This window comes from Octopus bimaculoides, chromosome 1, assembly GCF_046866305.1.
Source record: "Octopus bimaculoides isolate indiv1 chromosome 1, ASM4686630v1, whole genome shotgun sequence".
In the NCBI taxonomy this organism is placed as follows: Eukaryota; Metazoa; Mollusca; class Cephalopoda; order Octopoda; family Octopodidae; genus Octopus; species Octopus bimaculoides.
In genome coordinates, this window is record NC_142928.1 from 155,635,015 (window position 1) to 155,660,829 (window position 25,815).

The 25,815-nt window shown below is 36.8% G+C and overlaps 1 protein-coding gene across 23 annotated transcripts in view; it reads right to left on the reverse strand.

Moving 5' to 3' along the window:
* Positions 1-25,815, reverse strand: part of LOC106870506 (ras-specific guanine nucleotide-releasing factor RalGPS1) — a 203,746-nt gene that overhangs the window by 11,658 nt on the left and 166,273 nt on the right. For 12 of the 23 annotated variants that reach the window (XM_089360594.1, XM_052971633.2, XM_089360527.1 and 9 more), the window contains 5 exons: positions 21,156-21,279; positions 19,883-20,014; positions 10,002-10,019; positions 6,567-6,660; positions 2,855-3,040 (listed from right to left, as the gene is read on the reverse strand). In XM_089360594.1, the coding sequence (XP_089216720.1) occupies positions 2,855-3,040; positions 6,567-6,660; positions 10,002-10,019; positions 19,883-20,014; positions 21,156-21,279 (554 nt within the window). The remainder of the gene's footprint in view (positions 1-2,854; positions 3,041-6,566; positions 6,661-10,001; positions 10,020-19,882; positions 20,015-21,155; positions 21,280-25,815) is intronic. The other 11 variants (XM_089360603.1, XM_089360599.1, XM_089360571.1 and 8 more) reach the window with 1 other exon arrangement.

A 25,815-nucleotide genomic window follows, 5' to 3' on the forward strand; every position in this document is an offset into this window, starting at 1 on the left:
AGGAAGATAGATAGATCTAATTGTAAATGTAAAAATATTTTTTAAATGTTTCTAAGAAATAGTGTTTTAAACAGAAATCACAATGTCACATGTTCAAACTCTCGATTGCTAATTACAAGGCAATAGTAGCATCCAGAAGGCCAATAATGAAAGGTATTCCAACCATGACCATCCATCTTTTTTTATCTTTTCAGGCAATGTGTCTAGGTCTACATTAATCCAAAACCCTTCTCTCTCTCTCTCTCTCTCTCTCTCTCCTCACATCTAAGAAGTGCGGTAGGGTGTGTGATTTGAGTGAGATTTATTTTGTTACTATTTCTGGCATGAAGGCTCTTTCATTGCATAAAAAGATTACTAGATATCTGACCATAGTTATGCATATAAATAGTACCAATCAATATAACTGCATGTATTAATGTAACTCATTACAGGACAAACTATTTAAGTAACTTAGTGTATTGGAGAATGAAAGTCTATGATTTATGTGTGAATGCACAAGTGTACACTGGATATAGACTGGCATAAATTCATCATAGTCAGATATGTTGAAAGAAATGAGTTTTGTTAGTAAAGTCCAGCAAATGAGAGTTTTACACTTCTGACCCTCAGTTACCTGATTACTGAAAACCTGAAACTGGTAGTTGTGACTAGAGAAGTTTTGACATCATCAATATCATCATTTAACATCTGCTTTCCAAGCTGTTATGGGTTAGACAGCTTGACTGGAACTGGTAAGCTAGAGAGCTGCACTAGGTTCCAATCTGAATTTGGCTTGGTTTCTACAGACGGATGCCCTTCCTAATGCCAACCACTCAGAGTGTAGAGTGTGTGTGTTTGTTGAAGAACACCACTTCTTTAATGCTACTGACATGATAAAATGATAGTAACAGTGCACAAAGTGAGTAGTGCAAGAAGGATATCCAGTCATAAAGTTAAAAGCATGACATACGCAAAGAAGGCTGCTGTTTTTCTTTGTTGCTAAGTATGCCAGGTGATGAGGTAGCAGAACAAGAAATGAAATGGTGTGAAACCAATACAAATCATGCCAAAGGTGGTGCTCCAGCATGGTTGCAGTCAAAAGAGTAAAAGAGTATACAAAACAAAAAAAAAAAACAGATGTATGATGATGTTAATGTTGTGTACAAGACCTATTTTGTCACAAACGGAACAGTTCAATAAGGTCTCTGCGATGCTGAAAACTAATCAAAGAATAGTAATCAATTAAACCAATGAATTAGCCATTATCTGAGGCGTGTCACTGAATGTGGCAGATGGCCAATGAAACTGACTGCTGGATTACCAAAAGAAATGTCAAGGATTTGTTTCTAATCACTGATGGCTATGCCATGCCCATAATCAATACACTTAACTATCACTCATTCATTCCAACTGCTAGAAAAGAGGTACCTGTAGCATGTACAAACTATTGCTATTCATGGGGAACAGTGCATGACTAACATATGTTTTGTTAGCTAGCAAAGCCAAGATCTTATATGAGCCAGTAGAAAATAATGGCAATCAATCCCAATGTACTCTTCAATAAATATTTTAATGGAACATCTGAAATGCGGGAGGGAGTTGAATCAAAAATTCATTTACAACTTAAATGTGGTTTTTTGATGTACATCAACTACTGCTCGTTTCAATAATTAAAAGTATTACTTTTTATACTATAGAGATGCCCATCTCAAAAATAAATATTGGGAAATATTAAAACTGATTTGAGCACAAAAGCATGAATTTCAGTTTATGATATCCAAATGGGAATCTTCAGAGAACTTGTTTGTTCATATTCATTATATTACAAATCATTATGTCCTCATTTTATGTCCACTTTTCTATATTGGCATAGGTTGGAGAGGTCACTACAGTCCAAGTCAGTCCTTATTCAGAGATCCTGATTTCCTAAGGAAATCAAAAGACAATAAAAAAAAAGAGATTTAGAGTAGACCATGTGATGTTGAGAGAGAAGAGGAAGAAGAACAGAGAAAAGATAGATTGAGAGAGACACATTGTAACGCAAACTAAACAGAAAGTGAAAAACAAACATATGCAACTAATAGACAAGGAAGCATTATTAAATACTGTTCTATTTTTGTCAGTTACTTATGTTTTTATAGTATGACATAGCTGAAATTTTATTTTAATAATAGTAATTGGTAAAACAATTATGTAATATTGGTTTCAAATTTTGGCATGAGGCCAGCAATTTCGTGGGAGGGGGTTAAGTCAATTACATTGATCCCAATGTACTCTGAAAGTACGAAAAGCAAAGCTGACCCTGGCGGAATTTGAACTCAGAACATAAAGACAAATGAAATGCCGCAAAGCATTTTATCCAACATGCTAACGATTCTGCCAGTTCACCAGCTTTAAAGCAAGAGAAAGGAGTGTTGGATTGCATCATTATCAAAAGCATGTGGTGTTCCCTTGAATTTAATTTTGTAATATAAAAGTGAAATCGTGATGGTACCTGTGCCCAGCGTCGCCTTCCTGGCACATGTAAAGACATTCGAGCGAGATCGTTGCCAGTGCCGCTGGACTGGCTCCTGTGCAGGTGGCACGTAAAATACACCATTTTGAGCATGGCTGTTGCCAGTACCGCCTGACTGGCCTTCATGCCAGTGGCACGTAAAAGCACCCACTACACTCTCGGAGTGGTTGGCATTAGGAAGGGCATCCAGCTGTAGAAACTCTGCCAGATCAGATTGGAGACTGGTGTAGCCATCTGGTTCACCAGTCCTCAGTCAAATCGTCCAACCCATGCTAGCATGAAAAGCGGATGTTAAACGATGATGATGATGAATATAAAACAAAACCAATATCAAAATCTTATTTATTGGAAATGACTTACTTTGCTCCTAAACTTTTACATTTCCGATGTCCGGGATTGAATTTTATTTGAGGAGCAGAACCTGGACTTAAGATGTTCGTACACCTTGGCTCTGTAGCTGGGGAGGAGGGTAGCGCAGAAACATCTTCACGAGAAGAGGATAAAGGTGACTGGCCTTGACTAGGTGGTTCTAACTTGAGAGATAATCTGAAAAGAAAACATTTTAAAGCTTCATTAAAATGCATGCATAAAGAAGACAACAAAAAAAAACTAAGAAATCAGCAATAATCATGAAAATGTTAGAACGCATTTAATTTGTTTAGATTGTATTTTAAACTGAACTTAAAACAAAAAACAATCAAAACAAATATGTAGCTCTTAATCAATAAGAGGTGATGGTGGTAGAATCAGCAGAGGAGGAGAATGAGGAGGAGGACTATGATGATTATGATGAACAGGAGTGATGGCGATGATGAACAGGCGTGATGGTGATGAACAGGCGTGATGCCGATGAACAGGAGTGATGGACGATGAACAGACGTGATGGACGATGAACAGACGTGATGGGCGATGAACACGTGTGACGGCTATGAACACGCGTGATGGCGATGAACACGTGTGATGGTGATGATGATGAACAGGAGTGATGGTGATGATGATGATGATGAAGAACAGGAGTGATGATGATGATGAACAGGAGTGATGCTGATGATGATGAATAGGAGTGATGGTGATGATGATGATGATGATGATGATGAACAGGAGTGGTGATGGTGATGATGATGAACAGGAGTGGTGATGGTGATGATGATGAACAGGAGTGGTGATGGTGATGATGATGAACAGGAGTGGTGGTGGTGATGATGATGAACAGGAGTGATGGTGGTGATGGTGATGAACAGGAGTGATGGTGGTGATGGTGATGATGAACAGGAGTGATGTTGATGATGAACAGGAGTGATGCTGATGATGATGAACAGGAGTGATGGTGATGAACAGGAGTGATGGTGATGAACAGGAGTGATGGTGATGAACAGGAGTGATGGTGATGAACAGGAGTGATGGTGATGAACAGGAGTGATGGTGATGAACAGGAGTGATGGTGATGAACAGGAGTGATGGTGATGAACAGGAGTGATGGTGATGAACAGGAGTGATGGTGATGATGATGAACAAAAGTGGTGGTGATGTTTGACTAAGTGAACCTTCACAGAATGTAATCATGATTAAGATCATCCAATCTTTTTCAGACAATTTATTTCAAACTATATTATTCAATATGTCCCTTTTTAACCAACACAATATGCTGTGATTTAAGAGGAATTCTGGCTTCTATTTCTAGCAGGTCAAGCTACCACATTATCTCATGACTCACTGAAGTTCTACAAGATGGTGTTCATCATTCAGTTTTAATGAATTTCAGCAAGTGAAAAATAATAATTCACAGGTGGTATTCCCCTAGCAAGATGAATAGAACCTAAGTGGACTCTGTAATTGAGAATTAAGTATCTAGGCTGTAATCACAACCAATGTAAGTGATGCAAGCATGACTATGTGGTAAGAATTATGCTTACCAAGCACATGGTTTTGAGTTCAGTCCTACTGTGAGGCACACCTTGGACGAATGCTTTCTACTATAGCCTAGGGCTAACCAAAGCCTTGTGAGTGGATTCAGTAGACAGAAACTGAAAGAAATCCATTGCATGCATGTGCGTGTGTGCGCACATGTGCATGCATGCTTTACTCTTTCTTTGCCCTGGCTTAACATAATAGTTGTAAACAAAAACAAGTGCTACCATCATGCAAGCAGTGTCCATTTCCAATCTTCCATGGAAACATGTCCAGCCATGGGGAAATAATACCTTACTTGAAAACAGGTGAGGATTAGCAACAGGATGGACATCCTGCCATAGAAAGTACACCTCATCAAATTCTGTTTAACCCATATGTGCACGGAAATTTAGACATTAAAACAATGAGGATGCTGAGAGAGTATAAATACCTAATCACTACAATCTTAATGATTTCAGTCAGCCATACTCTCTGATGAATGACTACATAATCATCATCATTGTCGTCGTTTAACGTCCGCTTTCCATGCTAGCATGGGTTGGACGGTTTGACTGAGGACTGGCAAGCCAGAAGGCTGCACCAGGCTCCAATCTGATCTGGCAGAGTTTCTACAGCTGGATGCCCTTCCTAACGCCAACCACTCCAAGAGTATAGTAGGTGCTTTTATGTGCCACCAGCACGAGGGCCGAGAAAATAGATCTTTGGGATTGAGCGGACAAACCTATGATGAAAGGCATTCTAGTTACAACCAACCAGCCTTTCATTCAGACATTCGCATTTTTTTCATCTTATTGTAGTTGGGTGTGATTTGAGGGAAATTTAGCTACTATTTCTTGCAATCTAAGAGTACCCATTTAGACTCTTTCATTAGGCTTTTTCTGAAAGTATTCTTTTTCCCTGATAAATCCCTTCAAAAAAACAACTCTTTCTCTTCTCCTTATTTGACTCTAAAGACAATATCATATACATTCTCTCTGATGGCTGAAATAGATGCACCACATTTTACATCATTTTATACCACATTTCCAACTTAGAACACCACCAAAACCTCAATAACAACCACAAAACATACATCAGAATATATGATGTCATTTTGGTAATGACTCACTTGAAACAAGTTTTACTTTCTATTATTATAATTTTATTCACAGCCAATAATTAAAAAACAGTAAAGATGATGCTCCAGTATGGTCTTAGTTGTGATGGTTGAAATGGACTGAAGTGTGCTCAAGTTTATCCCAGTCTTAGAATTATCTCTAAACATGGCTAGGTGCAGGTATGGCTTTGTGGTTAAGAAGCTTGTTTTGCAACCATGTGGTTTTGGGTTCAGTCCCACTGCATGGTACCTTGTTCAAGCATCTTCAGCTATAGCCCCACATCAACAAATGCCTTGTGAGTGAATTTGGTAGAAAGAAACTGCGTAAAAGTCCTTTGTGTACTTCATAACTTAGCAGTTTGGCAAAAGAAACCAACAGAATAAGTACCAAACTTAATAAGTACCAGGGTCAATTTGTTTGACTAAAAGCTTTCAAGGCAGTGCTCCAGCATGGTCATAGTTCAATGACTGAAGCAAGATAAAAATAGAGAGGATGCAGAATTATCACAGGAGTTTTCTCCATGAAAATAAAAGTAAAGCCCCTGTCAACTGTAGGATGTGATGCTTAGAGCATTGATTTGTACCTCTTCTGTTATTAACTGTGAAGTGGACTGAGACAGGGAGATTTATATATCATTACTACTTGGACATGGCCCATTGCTAGCATTGCACTATGAATAGTTGGCTATTTAGTCAATAAACCTGCATTATATCAACTCAAGTCAGGTGTAACCCTCACTCGAACACTAATCAATGCCACCATTATTAAATAAGAAATTTAAATGACTCCCAGTCTCAGAGAACAAGCTTTCATTTCAAAGCAAGGTCTTCCAGGCTACCAATGAATGACATAACTGATATCATAGTTTGTCAATTCTTGAGACTATTCTTATTAATTGCCTTTATAGTTATTATAAGGTCAGGAAAATGCCTCTGGAGCAGCCCTGTTTAGAGTGGATTTGTGGAGAGGGAAAGAACAGAGGAGAGAACGAAAGAGAGAAAGAATAATTACAACATGCAATTGTGTGAAATAAAAGAAATAGAAACTATCATGGTTACACTTACTTATAGTTATCATCTTCAACAAACTTCTGTAATTCTTCAATATAGCGAACAGACTTGAGATAATTTTGTACATGTTCTAAAACCTGAAGCTGATCTACAAAAGAAGTTCATTACAGTCAGTCAAATGAGGTAGAAAGTAGATGGTATTTAGAAAACAGCTGTAAAATTGTTTCAATTTTAAAGACCTTTTAATTACAAATTGGTCATTTATATAACAATAAAAATTGAATATCATGTGAATGTAATGAATTACATATAATAAAGCTGGTTGATCACAAGAAGAGAAAATAAAATAAACAGCCTCCCTAAAACTTTGATAACTTTAAAAAATATTGTGTAATCTTTCAGTGAAATGAGTAGTGTCACAATGAAACGGATGCTAATAACTACTAACATTATGAACAGCAAATACTGGTGTTCGTTCTTTATTCATAAGAAAAATCAATACCTCCCCACACCTCTACAAACCATTGATTTATAGAACAATGTTAGTAGCAAATTGTAAAATGGAGCATAAAACAAGATGTCTGCAATTTCAAGGGATATATATTTAAACAGCTCTTTAAAAGTTACAGCAGCAGTTTTTGGAGTGGAAGGAGTAAGAAAATTTTACGTGAAACTTAAAGCTATGCCAAACACAAAAGTAAAAAGGAACATTTATCTATAATTTAATAACTAAATCAGAACAATTTGTAACACAGCTGCTGTGAAATCAACAAAAATAGACACAAAACCAGAGCAATTAAAAGAGAAACCAGTCGTCTAATGGCTCAAATGCAAGCAATATCTATTTCCATTACAAAGAAGACTTTTGTACTATCAGACAAAAAGAAATAGAACACAATATTTGAATGATTTTCTTTTTTTTTTTTTTAATGATTTCCCTATTGAACCAAGATGAATATATGCTGTATGAGTGGATGCTGACCTCACATTAAAGACTTAAGATATTTCTTCAGAATACCAAATGCACTTGTTTGCACTAAGTGAACAGATGAATAGATTCAAAAATCTACCTGCATTCATTAATCTTAAATACAAAAATCTCTGTTAGAAACCCTTCCAAGAACTAACTACTATAAACATCAATCAAGTCAGTCAACCACTGATCTCACCTCAAACAGAGTGATCACAATATATATATGTGTCTATCTGCTGCTATCCAACCACACATCAATTCATAGGGGAGTGGGGTGGGCATATGTTCTCTCTTCTCCCTCTTCATCTCTCTAACTCTTGAATGTTGTAATCTCTAGTTAGTTCTTTAGTATCTTTGCTCCTGTCAATTAACCCACTTTCAACCATAGTAAGGAACTATGAAACTTCATCAGAAGTGAAAAACCAAATAGAAAGACGGGCAGACAGTGGAGACATTTACTGATCAATTTCATGCATGGCGAGATCTGATTTATGACTGAACATTTAGGGAATAACTATTATGAAAACTTGTCAAACGCATGCTAACTAGAAAAGGAAAAAGCTAGAAATCAATGAGGAAGGATCAATGCTGTAAGAGTAGTTTTAAAAATCAACAAATTCAATAGTGAACCAAAGAACAGATTGAAACTGCCACTCTTGGGAATATAGCGTATTATCTAAGGGCTTAGACTTACTTATAGGCATATTTGTAAAGGTATAAACCAACCTTTGTTACAGGAACAAGTATCTAAAAGCATTACCTGAGTTATAAAATGAAAATTTTTATACGCTCTTACTGGTATTATTTTAAAAGCATTTTCATATGATAATACATATAGTTTATACCAGCTTTGATGATCAAGGTAAACATCAACACCATATGCCAGACATACCAAATTATTTTCACAGTAGAGCTATGAATTAAGGAAAAATTTCTCTAAAATGCTCTCCGATATAAATCTGTTATGTAAATTTGACTTTTTCTTTTAATGGGTTAACTATAAGAACTTTACTGCGATGGTTTATGTTGCAATTAATAGTTTAGTAAGTCCAAATAGGACAGAAGACAATAATAATACAACAGACTGTCAGAATAAGAATAAAATTTGATGCAAGCTAAATAAGAACAATTAGATATATAGATATAGCATAATGTCAAACATCTGAAAAGTCAACATTAATACATGCCAAAGTAACAGTCATATTATATCATATACACACACACATATATTATATATATATGTATATATATATATATATATATGATAAGAAACTTTATGCATAAATTTCTATAGAAAATGTAGTTGCAGGTTACCAAATGAAAGATATATGACTAGCTGATCCTTTAGCTTTTAACAGTGGAAGTCAAATATGGCTATCACACCATAGAAAGACAACTGGAAGTTTACAAAATTAAAATATTACCAGAATATTATTTTAATAATAATGGTTTCAAATTTTGGTACAAGGCCCTGTGATTTTATGGGAAAGTGGTAGTTGATTACATCGACCCCAGTGCTCAATTGGTACTTATTTTATCAATCCCGAAAGGATGTAAAGCAAAACTTAACCTCAGCAGGATTTGAACTCAGAACATGAGCCTAAAGAAGAGCCACAAAATATTTTGTCCAAACACTAATGAATCTGCCAATGCATCACCCTTATTTTAATAACAATCTTAATACAAACTACAATTATATTGTCCAATTAATAGCCAAAATTTTTATTTAATCTTTAATTTCTTCTACACAATTTAAAAAGTGGTTACTAATATGAAACTGTTTTTCCAAAAATTTGGCACTAAGCAAGATAAAAATTCCTAATGAGTTTACCAAATGTCATACATACTATAAATGATATAAAGTGAACAAACAACACAAACACAAGTCAGGGAAGAGGGATTTCAAACTAAGGGGTTAAAAATACTCAAAAGAAGAGAGAAGTCATGTATGCAACAAGAATTACTAGCAAATAAAGGGCAGCAGTAACAACCAGTAAGTAAAACTAGATTCCTGAGCTAATGTTTCTGAAAACTTCACATGGCATCACAACATGGTTGGTTCTATAATTTAACAGACTAGTTTGATTCCAGCCAGAGTACAGACGTAATAATAGACATTAACTTCAAATGATTTAAAGTCTTAAACTGATATTTTTAGAAACTGGAACAAATAAAAGAAAAGTGTGGAGGAGGGAAGGAGGGAAGGAGGAATGAAGAATGAGGGGTGAGAGGGAATGAGAGGGAGAATGAAGACTAAAAAGTAATAAAAATAGTCTGGGGTAATATACAGGTGGGACATTGCATATAAAAAAACATGGAGTTAGTTGATGGTAGTCAGGTTAGACAATGGGATAAGATGTAGAAATCAAATATGAACATGCTACAGTTTAAATAGCAAAAATCTCCAAGAGATATAGATACTATCAATGAAATATTGATGGAACATAACAGATGGGAATATTATATTAGTTGATTTTCCTACAACATGCAGAGTAATGGAAATGATAACAACTTACTTGGAGAAAATCCAAATACTAGATGAAATAAATGAAAGAAGTAACTGTGTATAGAAATGAATACTATCGCACAAAATGAAGTGGCTAACACTTATATAAAAAGTTTAACAACACAGGGAACAGCTTTTCACTTATACTGGTGTGGGTGAGAATATGTCTTTGTAATAATTTCTTCAAACATCTAAAGAAACCAGCATCTGTGAATACATACCTTCACAAAATCAAATTGTAAATTCACATACAAACATTTTATTTATTTATATATATATATATATATATATATATATATATTCCGTTATATATTTATTGGCTAAACTGGCAATATGACCATCCCCAAGTACAACATATATATATATATATATATATATATATATATATATATATATATATATATATATATATATATATAATTGAGATTCAGTTGAATTAGATACTTAAGTTAAAGCACCAAGTCAGCTCGAAGTAAGGTGAATAAAATCAAAATAGGCAACAGGATATCAAGAAGTGATGCAGCACGGCCGTTTCAAGTGGCTCCATTTAATTGAACAATGCAATCAATACATCAACTTAAATGCAGTACCATCTTCAGCTGCAACACTACTTGATATCCTGTCACTTAGGTTATATATATATATATATATATATATATATATATATATATATATATATTACATGGAAAAATGTAAGCATGAAAAGTAATATTCTTAAGATTTATAAACCTGGAAAAGTACAGGACAAGTTATTACACCTGTAAAAGTATAGGACAAACTATTACTTCAAGTAAAGAATCAGAAATTTTTTCCTTAAAATATTGCAGCAAAGAATGCCAGTTCTTCTAATTTATCACTCTTTACAGTTCTCATCTTTTAAATTTATTGCACAAAACTGTTCAGCTAATTTGTAAGTTTGTCTAATTAGTCACTCTTTTCTGTATTTAAGGTAGTAAATTAGCCAAATTCTACTTAAATAAGTATAGTGTTATTTGTAAACTATAATAAAATATTCTTTAATATTCAAATTTCAATTTTAGCTGCAATATTTTCTTATTCTTTACTTTACTAGAATAACTTGTCCTATACTTTTGCAAGCGTAATAACTTGTCCTGTACTTTTCCAGGTTTATAATCTTAAGAATATTACTTTTCATGCTCACATTTTTCCATGTAATCCATGATTTTTTCAGGCATTGCTATTACAAGATAATTAATAATGTGTCGATTAATAATTCAGGATTTTACCTTATAAAATACTGGGTAGGGGGATACATTGGCTGCTATTCTTAGTGTGTCAAACGATCAGGTAGAGGCTCTTTCATTGGTTTGATTACGTGATGAGATTTTTTTACACATATATGTATAATATGCATATATATCATCAGCAGAAGTTAGAGAGTAAGTCAAAAGCTGACAGTTTCGTGTATTGGCACTTATCTAACACGAATTTGTCCACTGTCACTCTGTAACTTGTGACGAAATAACTTCTAAAATACAAAATTTTTTTCAAAAATGTTAAGAGTAAACCCTGTTGTTTGTGACACATTGTACCAGTATTGAAAGTTTGAAAGTGTTTCGTTAAAAAAAATTAGTTAAATAATCTGTACATCAAATTGAATAGATCCAAAATGGATAAAAAGCAAAGTCGACTTCGGCAGAATTTGAACTCAAAATGAAAACACAGGGGAAATATCGCTAAGCATTTCACCCAGCACGCTAACTTTTCTGCTAGCTTGCCACCTTAGGCCATAAACATTCATTTTAGTAATATATTCTTTATTCTCATTGCTAAGCGTTACTTCCTTACTCTCTTCTTACTTACTAACACAATTTTTCGTGGCATTTCACCCCATAACTTTTCTTCTACTAATTTTTGTTCAATGCGACAAATGACTCCTCATGCATTTTTCTATCATTTAAACCTAAGAAAAGTATACTTTTATTTTAAAATTGAAAAGTTTATGTTAATTGAAGGTGAATAGGTGCCTTACTGCGCCCCTTGAGGTCGCAGATATTTTGATGTAACTTTTATTCGACTGAACCAAATCTCAAACTATTTATGCCAAAGTGTACTTATTTTTTGAGTCTGGTACCCATCCCACCAACCTCTTTTGCCAATTGCAAGTTACAAGGATGTAAACAAACTATTACTGGTTGTCAGGTAGTGGTGGGGACAAACACACACACACACACACACACACACACACACACACACTTTGATTCTTTTGTGTGTTTCAGCCCAAAAGCTGTGGCTCTGCTGGGGTACCACCAATATTATCACCTTGTCAGTGGCCATTCTTTTGTGATTGGTTTTTGTTGAAAGAGAGAATTCAATATTGCTGCCGTCTTTCGAGTTTCTTGCCATGATGTAGATTCATCTCGGACCTTGGACAGCAGCAGGTCGAGTTATTTCTTGAAAACATCTACCCCTACTCCATGTAGACCTCTCAAATGTTTTAGCAAGATATTAAATAGCTGTGGGCCTTTGAATTTCAAGCTACTGCAGTAAATGGTTCTCATTCTATATGGAATTGGTGGGAATTTGGAACATTGCAGTGATATCTACTTCAGAGAATTGTATAACTCCCAATGCCAAAGTTTGGTACCAACCCCTCTGCATATCTTCCATTTTTGCTCCAGAGAGTAGAGTCATAACTCTTTCAGTCTCTCTCAGTAGTTGTTCTATTGATGCAATACACACACACCCACACAGTGCTATAGTTGAAAGACACCTGCTGAACATGCTGGACAATGGGACTGAACCCAAGATCACATGGTTGAGAAGCAAGCTTCCTACCCACACAGCCACGCTTTGTAAATACACAAACTACTGAGCTTTTGTTTGTGTGTGTCTGTGTGTGAATGCTCATATAAGTATAATACATAGTCTGCATGTATTTATGTTTATGCACATGCATTTTCAAGTACATATTTGCATGTGTTTGTGTATGTATGTGCATGTGTGTGAGTAAAACTAAAACAAGAAATAGGAAAGATGTTCGTTCTTATATAAATATCAGGTACACGACACTGCTTTTCCCCTTCCCAGGCTACAGGCCCACACCCCCAACACCCATACTGTTAGGATTGGCACTCTCAACGTCGGCACGCTGAAAGGTAGATCTGGTGAAATTGTTGAGATGCTTGAACGGAGATGCGTAGATATGTGCTGCATCCAGGAAGTAAGATGGAGAGGAGGTTCTGCAAGGTTCCTCACAGGCAAAGAACACAGGTACAAGATTTTCTGGGCAGGGAACACTGACGGGGTCGGGGGCGTAGGAATACTTCTAGCGGAGAAATGGGTGGATAAGGTAATCGAGGTCGTTAGAGTAAGTGACAGAGTACTTAAGATCAGACTAGTGCTTCATCATAGATTAGCTACTGTCATCTCAGCCTATGCACCTCAACCTGGGCTACCAGATGGTCTGAAAGACCAATTCTCTGACACCCTCTTGCAAACTACCTCATCGACGAGTGACAGGGACCTTCTCTTTGTGGCTGGAGACTTCAACGGTCATGTCGGACGTCGTGCTGGGGGCTTCCATGGCATACATGGAGGCTATGGCTTCGGTTCCCGCAACGAGGAGGGAACCAGACTGCTGGAGTTCTGTGATGCAACCAATCTTATGGTCTGCAATACCAACTTCAGGAAACCTGCCAGTCACCTAGTCACCTACCGCTCCGGCAGACACTCTAGCCAAATCGACTACATCCTCGCCAGAAATAGGGAAAGAGGGCGGCTTATAAATGCCAAAACCTACCCTGGCGAAGAATGTACCCCACAACATAGATTAGTAGTTAGCGACTTTGGGATCAAGGCAAAATGGGTGCCCAGAATTAGACAGGCTTGGAGAAGAAGGGTGTGGAAGCTTAAAGACCCTGCAAACGGACAGAGACTTAGAGACAAGTTACTTGAAGCATTTAACGAAATAGAAGGGGATATAGCATCATACAACGTGGAAGACAATTGGAGATTTCTGCGGGACAACCTGTTGAAAGCCACCGACCAGATTTGTGGGTGGTGTAAGGTCCCCTCCCAACCCAGAGTAACGTGGTGGTGGAACAAGGAGGTAGACAGGGCTATTAGACAAAAGAAACAGGCTTGGAAGGACTGGAAGAACGGTGGTAGCAGGGAATTGTACCAATGTGCCAGAAGGGAGGCTAGGCGACAGGTTTATTTAGCCAGAGGGGAAGCAGATAAGGAAAGATTTGCCAATGTTCTGCGCCGTGAGGACCAAAGACTCGAGGTATTTCGTGTTGCAAGACAGTGTAGGAGAGAGAATAGTGATGTTGTAGGAGAGAAATGTGTTCGCATGGATGATGGTACGCTTGCATTAAATGAGGATGCAAAGAAAGAGGTCTGGAGATGCCACTACGATAGATTGCTTAATAAAGAGAATGAATGGGAGAAAGAGAGCCTGCCTTATGTCGACCCAATAGAGGGACCAGCTATCCGAGTTGATAGTACCAGGGTAGATAAAGCAATTAAGAGTATGAAGACCGGGAAAGCCCCCGGCCCATCAGGAATCACTGCAGAGATGCTCAAAATATCTGGCAGTGTTGGCTATAGCCTAGTCACCCGTATTACGAACCAGGTGATACACGAAGGAGTCATACCCAATGACTGGTGTAGCAGCATCATAGTCAACTGCTACAAAGGTAAAGGGGACGCTTTAGATACAAATAATTACAGAGGCATCAAGCTGTTAGATCAGGTTATGAAAGTTACAGAGAGGGTCATAGCCCAACTAATTAGGGAGCGAATCAATTTAGATGAGATGCAGTTTGGGTTCGTGCCAGGTAAAAGCACTACTGATGCCTTATTTCTAGTGAGACAGTTGCAGGAGAAATACCTAGCTAAGGATAAACCTCTGTACCTGGCTTTCGTTGACATGGAGAAAGCCTTTGACAGGGTCCCCCGATCCCTTATCTGGTGGTCAATGAGGAAACTTGGGATAGAAGAATGGTTAGTGAGAGCTGTGCGAGCCATGTACAGAGATGCTGCCAGTAAGGTGAGGGTTGGAAATGAGTACAGCAATGAATTCCGGGTAGAGGTAGGGGTCCACCAAGGTTCCGTCCTCAGCCCCCTATTATTTACCATAGTCCTCCAGGCAATCACAGAGGAGTTCAAGACAGGTTGCCCCTGGGAGCTCCTCTATGCTGATGACCTTGCCCTAATTGCGGAGTCACTATCAGAACTAGAGGAGAAGTTTCAGGTGTGGAAGCAAGGTCTAGAATTGAAGGGCCTTAGAGTCAACCTAGCTAAAACCAAAATCCTAATAAGTAGGAAGGTAGATAAAACACAAACCCCTTCAGGTAGATGGCCCTGCTCAGTATGTAGAAAAGGAGTAGGTAGTAACTCTATAAGATGTACCCGGTGCAAGCTATGGACACATAAGAGGTGCAGCAACATCAAAGGCAGGTTAACTAGCAAGTTAGTTTTTGTTTGTGGCAGATGTTCAGGTGCAATAAAGACTGCAAACAAACAGGAAACAACTTCTATCTCATTCCAGGGTGAAAAACTAGAGGTAGTCGATAGCTTCCGCTATCTGGGCGACCAAGTTAGTAGTGGGGGTGGGTGCGCTGAAAGTGTAGCTGCTAGAATAAGAATAGCCTGGGCAAAGTTTAGAGAGCTCTTACCCCTGCTGGCGACAAAGGGACTCTCACTCAGAGTAAAAGGCAGACTGTATGACGCATGCGTACGAACAACCGTGCTACATGGCAGTGAAACATGGGCTGTAACTGCTGAGGACATACGTAAGCTCGCAAGGAATGAAGCCAGTATGCTCCGTTGGATGTGTAATGTCAATGTGAATACCCGTCAGAGTGTAAGTATCTTGAGAGAAAAGCTGAACATTAGAAGCATCAGTTGTGGCGTGCAAGAGAGACGATTGCGCTGGTATGGACATGTGGTGAGAATGGAGGAGGATAGCTGCGTGAAAAAGTGCCACACCCTAACAGTTGAGGGAACCCGTGGAAGAGGTAGGCCCAGGAAGACCTGGGCTGAGGTGGTGAGGCAAGACCTTCGTACATTGGGCCTCACCGAGGCGATGACTACGGACCGAGACCTTTGGAAATGGGCTGTGCGTGAGATGACCCGGCAAGCCAAGTAAGATCGTTGCCAGTGCCCCTGGACTGGTTCTTGTGCGGGTGGCACATGAGATGCACCATTTTGAGCGTGGCCGTTGCCAGTACCGCCTGACTGGCTCCTGTAGGATTTTCGAGCGAGATCGTTGCCAGTGCCCCTGGACTGGCTTGTGCGGGTGGCACATAAAAGACACCATTTCGAGCGTGGCCGTTTTCGTGCGGGTGACACGTAAAAGCACCCACTACACTCTCTGAGTGGTTGGCGTTAGGAAGGGCATCCAGCTGTAGAAACTCTGCCAAATCAGACTGGAGCCTGGTGTTGCCATCCGGTTTCACCAGTCCTCAGTCAAATCGTCCAACCCATGCTAGCATGGAAAGCGGACGTTAAACGACGATGATGATGATGATGATGATGATGATGATGATATATATATATATATATATATATATATATAACTCCAGACTTTTCAAAAGTGACCTACATACACATGCACATACATCTGTGCATGCCTACAAAGAACAGTTAATTTACCACCAAATCAAATATCACCAGAACATTTCTGAAGCCTAATCAGTTAAGAGAGATCTGTATGAACATCATAGATAACAATTTGTTCTACAACCTCAAAAATCTTACTTCAAAGTCTGATAAGAACTGAAGTATATCTTCAAAATTCAACTGATTACGTCAAAGCAAGATATCTAGCATTTAGTAGGTAAATTGCAGATGTATTAACATAAGGCTCCGACAGAAATAAAGTCTGCATCACGAATGCCCCTATTTTACCTACATTTTATCTAGTTTAATCCAGTGATATATATTTTGTCTTTTATAAAATGATTACCACCTGCTTACTACTAGATTCAGGGTGTGTGAAGACATCAAAAGCACTAGAAATAGTAACTAACTATCCTTCACTCATACACCATCATCTTAAAGAGGACATTCAGGTTAGTATATCTATAGATATATAATGGTTGAGTGTGAGTGGGGAGGAGAATGAAAGCTTATAAACATAGGTCTGCTGAATCGGGGGTTATCTGGGGGGGGGGGGGGGGGTCAACAACAGATTGTGCATGTGTATGTGCTTTACACACACACACACACACACACACACACAAAGGAGTTTTGGCAGAGAGAAAAAGCCTAAACTCACTCCTTCGAGCATTAAGAGATGAAGTTAAATTATAATTAATTAGCATTTTCTTATTCTTTAATATCCAATAATTTCCAAAACAGGAGCTGTTTAGCTTCAAGTCACCCCTTATCAAGCAGTGATCATACCATCTTTTATTGAAACACGCTGGCTAAGACAGTAGGGTATAATTTGAGAGAATTTGGCTTCTATCTCTAGAAGGCCAGTTGTTACATTGAGGTTGGATTTTTGTCAGGAATTCCTTTTAGCTGTAACATCATGGATGTTACACTGGCTCAAAGATGGAATGAATGGTTGATAGAGTGTCTGTCTGTTTTTAATAACTAAAACAATTAGCAAAAGGCTGGTGCATGCCACCAAGTTACACTCGCTTGCAAATGGTATGTGTGTTATTGAAAACATAATTCCTTACCATCTTCTGATGAATGTGAAAGCAATAAAACAAGATTCTATTGCTTTTAACACAATACAAGCTGCTGACATCCATACCACATGTATGTAGTTAGCCAGCAAAGTATATAGCTAAACATCAAAATTAGTTAGGAGTGCTTTGCTTTTCCATAACAATCATAGTAAACATCAACTAAACAAATGCAATCAGTTAACAGACAACATACAACCATACAAAACATGTTAATGTATTTCATATAAACATGTAATATATCCATTACACAGCAAACATTTGCCATCACTTAATGATCCCCACAAACTATATAAATTTTAACCAATAGATGCCATCCACTTAACTATGTAATATGTAAATTTGTTTTAAGTCCATTTTTCCAAGCTAGTGTGAGGTTAAATGAGTACGTATCATTAAAACTTTTACAACCAGATGCTTCTAATTACTAACTTTCACCTATTGATCAAGTAAAGGTTTTTTTTTAAATTTTATTTCACATACCTTTCAAAGTACAGTGCTAGAAAACAATTTGTTGACAGGATTTGTCAAAAAAAATCAACTGTTTGTAGCCCAACACTATTTCCAAACAAAGAATGTAAATATTCACACAAACATACACGTGTGTGTGTGTGTGTGTGTAATATATATATATATATATATATCATCATCATCATCATCGTTTAACGTCCGCTTTCCATGCTAGCTTGGGTTGGACGATTTGACTGAGGACTGGTGAAACCGGATGGCAACACCAGGCTCCAGTCTGATTTGGCAGAGTTTCTACAGCTGGATGCCCTTCCTAGTATATATATATATATATATATATATATATATATTCAATAATGTAAATGCTATCAACTGCACATGTGGGTTTTGTTTGTTCACCAATTCACTGTGGTATAGTGTTTGGGGAACAAATCCCTCATTGAAATATCTGTATCCTCGCTCTTAAATTTGATTGGAAGCAAATTATCTCACCAGCCTATGACTTTCAAGTATTTTAACACCCAGCATAAATGAGGAGGTTGTCCCGCAGGTGTTATACTGCAGCAAATTGGTGATCAAACAAAACACATGCATTAAGTATATGCAACCAATAATATACATATACATCATATACATGTGTGTGAGCGTGAGCGCGCACGCGCATATATAGATATATCATCTATCATCCAAGCTGGCATGGGTTGAATGGTTTGACCGGGCTGGCACACTAGAAGGCTACACCAGACTCCAGTCTGATTTGGCATGGTTTTCTACAGCTGGATGTTCTTCTTAATGCCTACCACTCCGAGAGTGTAATGGGTGCCTTTACATGTCACCGGCATGGGTGCCATTTGCATGACACTGGTATCAAAACATGTAACGAAAGTGATAAAAATCAAACATCCAGTCAACATCATAGTGTTTGGAGTGATCACTAGTGATGGCAACATTATGCCTCCATTCATCTTCCCACACAGCTTCAGACTCAATATGGAGGCCTGGAGGTGATAGTGCAGCCCTGGGTCAAGAGGTGGCTGCTGGAAGACCCTATGTCTGGCAACAGGACTGCACCATGCAACATAAGCAAGAGCACCTAGTCATGGCTGTCAGAAAATTTCTGCGACCACATCACCCCCAACATCTGGCCACTTAACTCCCTGGACAGTAACCCTATTGATTATTATGTGTGGGGCACAATTGAGCAAGAGACCAACAAAACTCCTTGTAACACCAAAGATGTACTGAAGGCAAGGATTATGGCAGCATTCACCAACTTAAACAAGGGAACCATCCAAAAGAGTTGCAGGAGTTTCCAAAGTCATCTTGAAGGCAATGGTGATTTTATCGAATAAATTTACTCTTTAGTATTTCAAGATGTTTTTTATGTAATTTTGGTAAATATATCTGTTAAAATAAGATTTCAGTATTATTTTCATTTTGCATAATTTAGATGACAATATATTCACTGCACCCTGCATACACACACACACACGCACACACAATTTCCATCTACTAAGTCCACTCACAGGATATTATTAGCTCACAGTTACAATAAAAGGCACAAGCTCCAGGTGCCCCAGTGCCAAAGACTCAACACCTTATGGACAAGAAGAGAACCTCTCAACCACACTGCCACATGTGGCACCTTGCCACATAAGAGCTGAAACTAAAACCATAGGTATTCATGGGAAAGTAAAGTGTTTGTTAAGAAAGATATGAATGAACATTCCATGTAAATATAGAAGTAGATACTTACCATATTTAGACTGTTGGAAGTCTGCAATGACCCTAAGAATATTATTCATATGTATCCTCCGTGGATGGCTTTCTAGACCTCCTGAGTGTGGATGAGCAACATCTATGTAGATCAAGTCAGTTAGGTGCAACCCTATAATAGAGAATAATTAAATAAACTTACAGTATCAAAACAAAGGATATTTTTACATGGTTATCTGAGCTACTAGAAATAGTAGCTAAATATCCTTTAATAATACATCATCTTAAAAGGGGAGGAACATACATATGATATTTGGTTAAATTCTGAAATTTTTGAGAATATGTTATAACAACAAGATCGAATTTATATGTAATTTAAAGAATGTTGCCATGACTAAAGTGGTTAAAAAAAAAAAGAAAAGATTAATTCTCTCAAGTAAGAACAGTAAGTATATTCTGTATTCTGAATCAAATGCTGCTTCATTCTCTGATAAACTTACTTGAATTTTCTAGAAATGATACTTCAAACAAAATTTAGCCTAAGGCTTGAAAGCTAGTGTTGGTTAACTGAATAAGCATATCAAACTTACACATACAATTCCATGCACAAAGAAATCTTTAATTATTAGAGACAAGGAGATATTCAGTTTATTTGTTCAATTTTTTATCATCCAGTTTTCCATGCTAGTTTGAGTTTCAATGGAGATATATTTGAGGTAGGATTTTTTATGGCGAGATGTTCGGTTTGTTGCTAACTCTTACCCATTTTTCAAGTAAGGGATATCTTCAAGCCACAGGTCTTCAAAAACCATACAGTGATCGATCATAATGTCAACAAGGAATCAGCACCATTTCTCTCCAGTGATGACGAGCAAAAAACTTATATACATTGATGGACATGTGCACATATACATACATGATAGGTTTCTTGCAGTTTCCATCCACCAATTCCCTTCACATGACATTTATCAGCATGAGGCTATATTCGAAGACAAATGCCCAATGCACCATGTAATGGGACTGAACTCAAAACCATATGGTTACTAAATAAACTTCAAAACCACACAGCCATGCCTGCACTTATTAGTTGAAACTGAACATATCTATTCAACACCAATATTGTAATCAGTGTATTTATTCACTATATTCTTTTTATCTCCAATAATATTTTACTGAAATATTTTTCAATGCCCCACCCATCAAATAAACAGCCAACAGTAAACACAATTATACAGAAGCACTCAAGTCCTAATAATGCATTAATCAACTCTTGTGTTGAAACCAATACATAACACAAAACAGTGCACACTAACCTAAATAAGGAATGCATGGCAATTTGACGTGATCCATGTAATCTCGTAACTTTTGTCGGTTGTTGTTCTCAGAGAAGAGGTCTGCTATCTTTTCATAGGAGGATTTATCTTTTCGAGACAACATCTGAAAATTTACAGAAAACTAGATTAATGAGGTAACTGATATTAGATATTTCAGGAATTATATTTATTGGTAAAAAACAAAATCATAAATTATGAAGGTTTCACATGTCATTTTGAAAATTAGGATGTATGAATTAATAGGAGTAGTGACACGATAATAATAATCATAAAGAAATATAACAATTATTCCTTTAATATTCAGATTACCCTGTCAAATGTAATACTTATTTACATTGTTTTGAATTATTTATGCATTGCCTCAATGCGTCAAGATTTCAATGATCTGATTGCTTATTTTTCTAAAATAACATTGTAAGGTAGGTGTGAGCAGTTAGATCTGGCCTCTTTGAACAGAAAACAGGTAGAACATTTGGTCTTAACATGGCTAGTTCATATTCCAGCAATATTCTACTTAAAAAAATATTGTCCTACAATTTATCAAATGTTATTTAATTTAAGTAATACTCTAATTACAATTAGCTGTCATGATCACCAAGAGTTGTATTTATAAGTTACAGAAGAAATAGCAGTGCTCATTACCACTGCATTCCTTCCCAAACTGGAATAACTGGAAGGTTTATCATCATCATCATCGTTTAACGTCTGCTTTCTATGCTAGCATGGGTTGGACGATTTGACTGAGGACTGGTGAAACCCAATGGCTACACCAGGCTCCAATCTGATTTGGCAGAGTTTCTACAGCTGGATGCCCTTCCTAACGCCAACCACTCAGAGAGTGTAGTGGGTGCTTTTACGTGCCATTCATAATTATTCAACTTGTAAACAAATCTTAACCATTAAGTATTGTTAGTTAAGAAAATAAACCACAACAAAACCCCAACTCATTTCTTTAGGGATTCCCACAAATGAAAACAATTTTTTCATCACAGATATCTGTGAGCTTTCTTGATTTTTCAAATCTTCCATGATTTGGATGTTGAAAAGTTTCTCACAATATATTCAAAACTATAAATAAAACTGAAGTGGATCACAGCTGCGGGGAGTATGTTTTATTGGTAATATGACTACTAAAATACAATGGTTTCAAATTTTAGCACAAGATCAGCAATTTTAGAGGGGAGGAGTTAGTCAGTAACACTGACCATCGACGTTTAAGAGGGGATAATATTACCTCTCAGTATTAATACCACCTTAGTCACGAATATATATTTTTAACAAGCTCACTGGTACTTTATTTTTAATTGACCCCCAAAAAGATGAAAAACAAAGGTGACCTCAGCAGGATTTGAAACCTAAACACAAATAGCCAGAAGAAATGCCACTAAGCATATTGTCAGGCATGCTAACAATCATGCCAGCTAACAATCATGCCAGCTCACCACCTTTCCCAACCAAATTATAATAATACTAGCTGGACATGTGCCATCAATAATGACGGCTAATTGTAATATTTTATATATTTAAAAATGGTACATAATAATCACACATACAAACATTCATATACGTTCCTTGTACATACTCACACACATACTCACATTGAGTTGAAACGCTAATTCTTTTTTTTTTCACTCCTTCCTTCCTTATTCATCTATCACCCCTTCCTTTCTCTCACTCCCTCTCAGTCAGGGCTATTACTCTCACTATTTCTCCTTCACTGAATTACTATTTTCTCTCCTCCTCCACGTCCAGCATGATTCTGGACAAGAATGCGAATAGGCATGAAAGTACGTACTCGCCTTTATATATTTGATTCTCTGTATTTAATACTCAATATTTCATATATTCAATAAGACATTCAATACTTCATTTCATTTTACCATTTATATTATATTATATATTCCATATCCCACATTAATTTTATAAGAATATAAATAAAACATAAAAAACAGAAAGAGTTGGAACTCCTTTAAATAATATATTCCTCTATACACAATCATACGAAACCCTTTTTTTGTATATATATTTTTTTAATTTTTATTTTGTATATTTATTTTTATTCATATATATATATATATATATATATATATATATATATATATACATTATACAAATATATAAAAACACTATGCTCTCTCTCTCAATTTAAAGATATTTTGTTTCATTTAAATTCTTTTAGTAAACACCTAGTGAAATAATGTTTTCTTCAGAACTTATATGTTGATTTATGCAATTTATATCACTCTATGTGAGGATAAATTGCTAAGTTAGAAGTTAGACATTTCATACAGTTATGACCCAAGTAACTGCCTTTACTTCTTTGTTTGAAGTTTCTCTGAAGGTATGAATTTCTCATTGTGTTAAGATTGGTTCTTTTGTGTTATTGTTTAGCTCCTTGTCAACCTTGAATGGTCTTGGCCTATAGATCAAAGGCATTCTGTGATGATCTGTCACTCAGCCTCTTTAATATCCACCTGCCTGAGACCACTCCTGCTTCTACAATACAAACTTCCTGTTTTCACCCTTTAGTGTTCAGATTACTTTTGTTAAATATAAACTAAACTCTACTTGCAAAGACCTGTTGGGGCAAATGAAATCGAAATTGAGCCAAATGCCAGAGGAGCGCTAACAGCACCATCTGAGCGTGATCATTGCCAGAGCAGCCGTTTGGCTTCCGTGCCGGTGGCACATAAAAAGCACCATTTGGGCGTGATCGTTACCAGTGTCGCCTTACTGGCACTTGTGCTGGTGGCACGTGAAAAAACATTCGAGCGAGGTTGTTGCTAGTGCCACTGGACTGGCTCCTGTGCAGGTGACACGTAAAAAAAAAAAACACCATTTGAGCATGGCCATTGCCAGTACCGCCTGACTTCTATAACTCATATACACACACAGATATAAAGACATTGAATTTTTTTTCAACCAAAATATTCCAGTGGTGTGGGTCATATTTTCCTTTGAAAGTATGAATGGTATTTTACATTTTATACTTTGTTAAAAAAAACAGTTGAGGAGCAAATAACTGTAGGGCAGGGATGGGGAGGCAGGTAGCAACACTGGCCAAGTCATTAAAGCATCAGACAGACTGCATTGCAATATTTTTACCCCAAACCTTTGTATTCAGAGTTCAAATCCTACTGAAGTCAACTTTGCTTTGCAACCTCTTGTGAGCTGATATCTGTTGTTTATCTTTCAATTCTCTGTGGTGTCAATAAATGAAGTAGCAACCCTCTTTCTCTCCAGCTGTCACATCCTGGATGTTCTGCTGGGCCAAGAGTAGGTGAGCCAAAAGGGTATCTACATTTGCCCATGACTACATGGACAACAGAAATAATTAGCAAAAGCATGGAACATGCAACAAAGTGATCTGCAATTTTCAGCTGTTATACATATACACACACAAACATATATAGCTATCCTGGAAATATCAATGTTGCCTTTTACATAAGTATGGAGGGTGAAGACTTATGATGGCAACACTTTTACCAAGGTTATTAATAGCATGATGAAAATGAAATGGCTACAATCAGGAATTAAAACCAGATTTTTAACACAGCTCAGTGTTAGCTTGCCATTATTCTATGCCACTTGCCATTTTTAATTCTTAAATTGACTGAAATTTTACAAAATTAAAAATAAAAACATTAATTGTTGGTTTGTGTGGTTTTGAAATCTGACCCATTTTGTAAATAGTACAATGTAGTTTTTTTTTAAAGCATTGCCTCCCCAGCAGCAACCACCACCACCACCTCTATAACAGCAACAGCCCTATGTTCACACTAATGGCTGTGTTTTGTATTAGATGTCTGCATTAGCAAAAAAAAATGAGTGGTGGGAGTTTAGAATTTCAATTATAAAGAATGAGTGATTAACAAACATGCTTTTCTAATAGGGAGCCCCCATTTTTTTCTTTGTTTCATCAATCAATGTATTTTTTTAAAACAAGCCTCATGGTCTGTTTACTTTTGTCCTGTTTTTTTTTTTTGTTTTTTTCCTTTATTTTGATTAACAGTTCCTACAAAACAGTATCATAATAACAGTATATTAGTGAATACTGAAAATAATTTTGCTGTGATTGTTTTTCTCCAGTGGAAACAAAATATCATGCCACTTACACATGCTAATCTAACTTCTCAACTTCCAGATACTTGCTTTCTGATTACGTCATTGTCATTTTAGTGTGTGTTTAAATTGAGTTCCAAAGCTAATCTAAATTCCATATAGTTTAACCAATATTGACATTTAAAAAAATTAGTAGCAATATGGAATATACTGATTGAATTAGAGCTAACTTGAGTCAGCTCTAATTCTATGATGAAAATATGTTTTAAGCATAAACATCCTCCTATTCCCCAAACCCCAATTATAATGAATCTAGGAATGCATTATGCAATGTGTCCATTTTTTTTTATAATCCAAAGATATGAATCATAGAGATATTTAGCTGCTATTTGTATCAGGTTATTGTACATGGTCTCCATCCAATCAGGCTCCTTGATATATTAGCTGATGGTGAGTTTTATTGTGGCCATACTAGTCTATTTTGGTAGAATTTGAACTCAAGGAATAAAGACAGATGAAATGCCATTAAGCATGTTGCTCAGTATGCTAACGATTCTGCTAATGATGACATTACAAA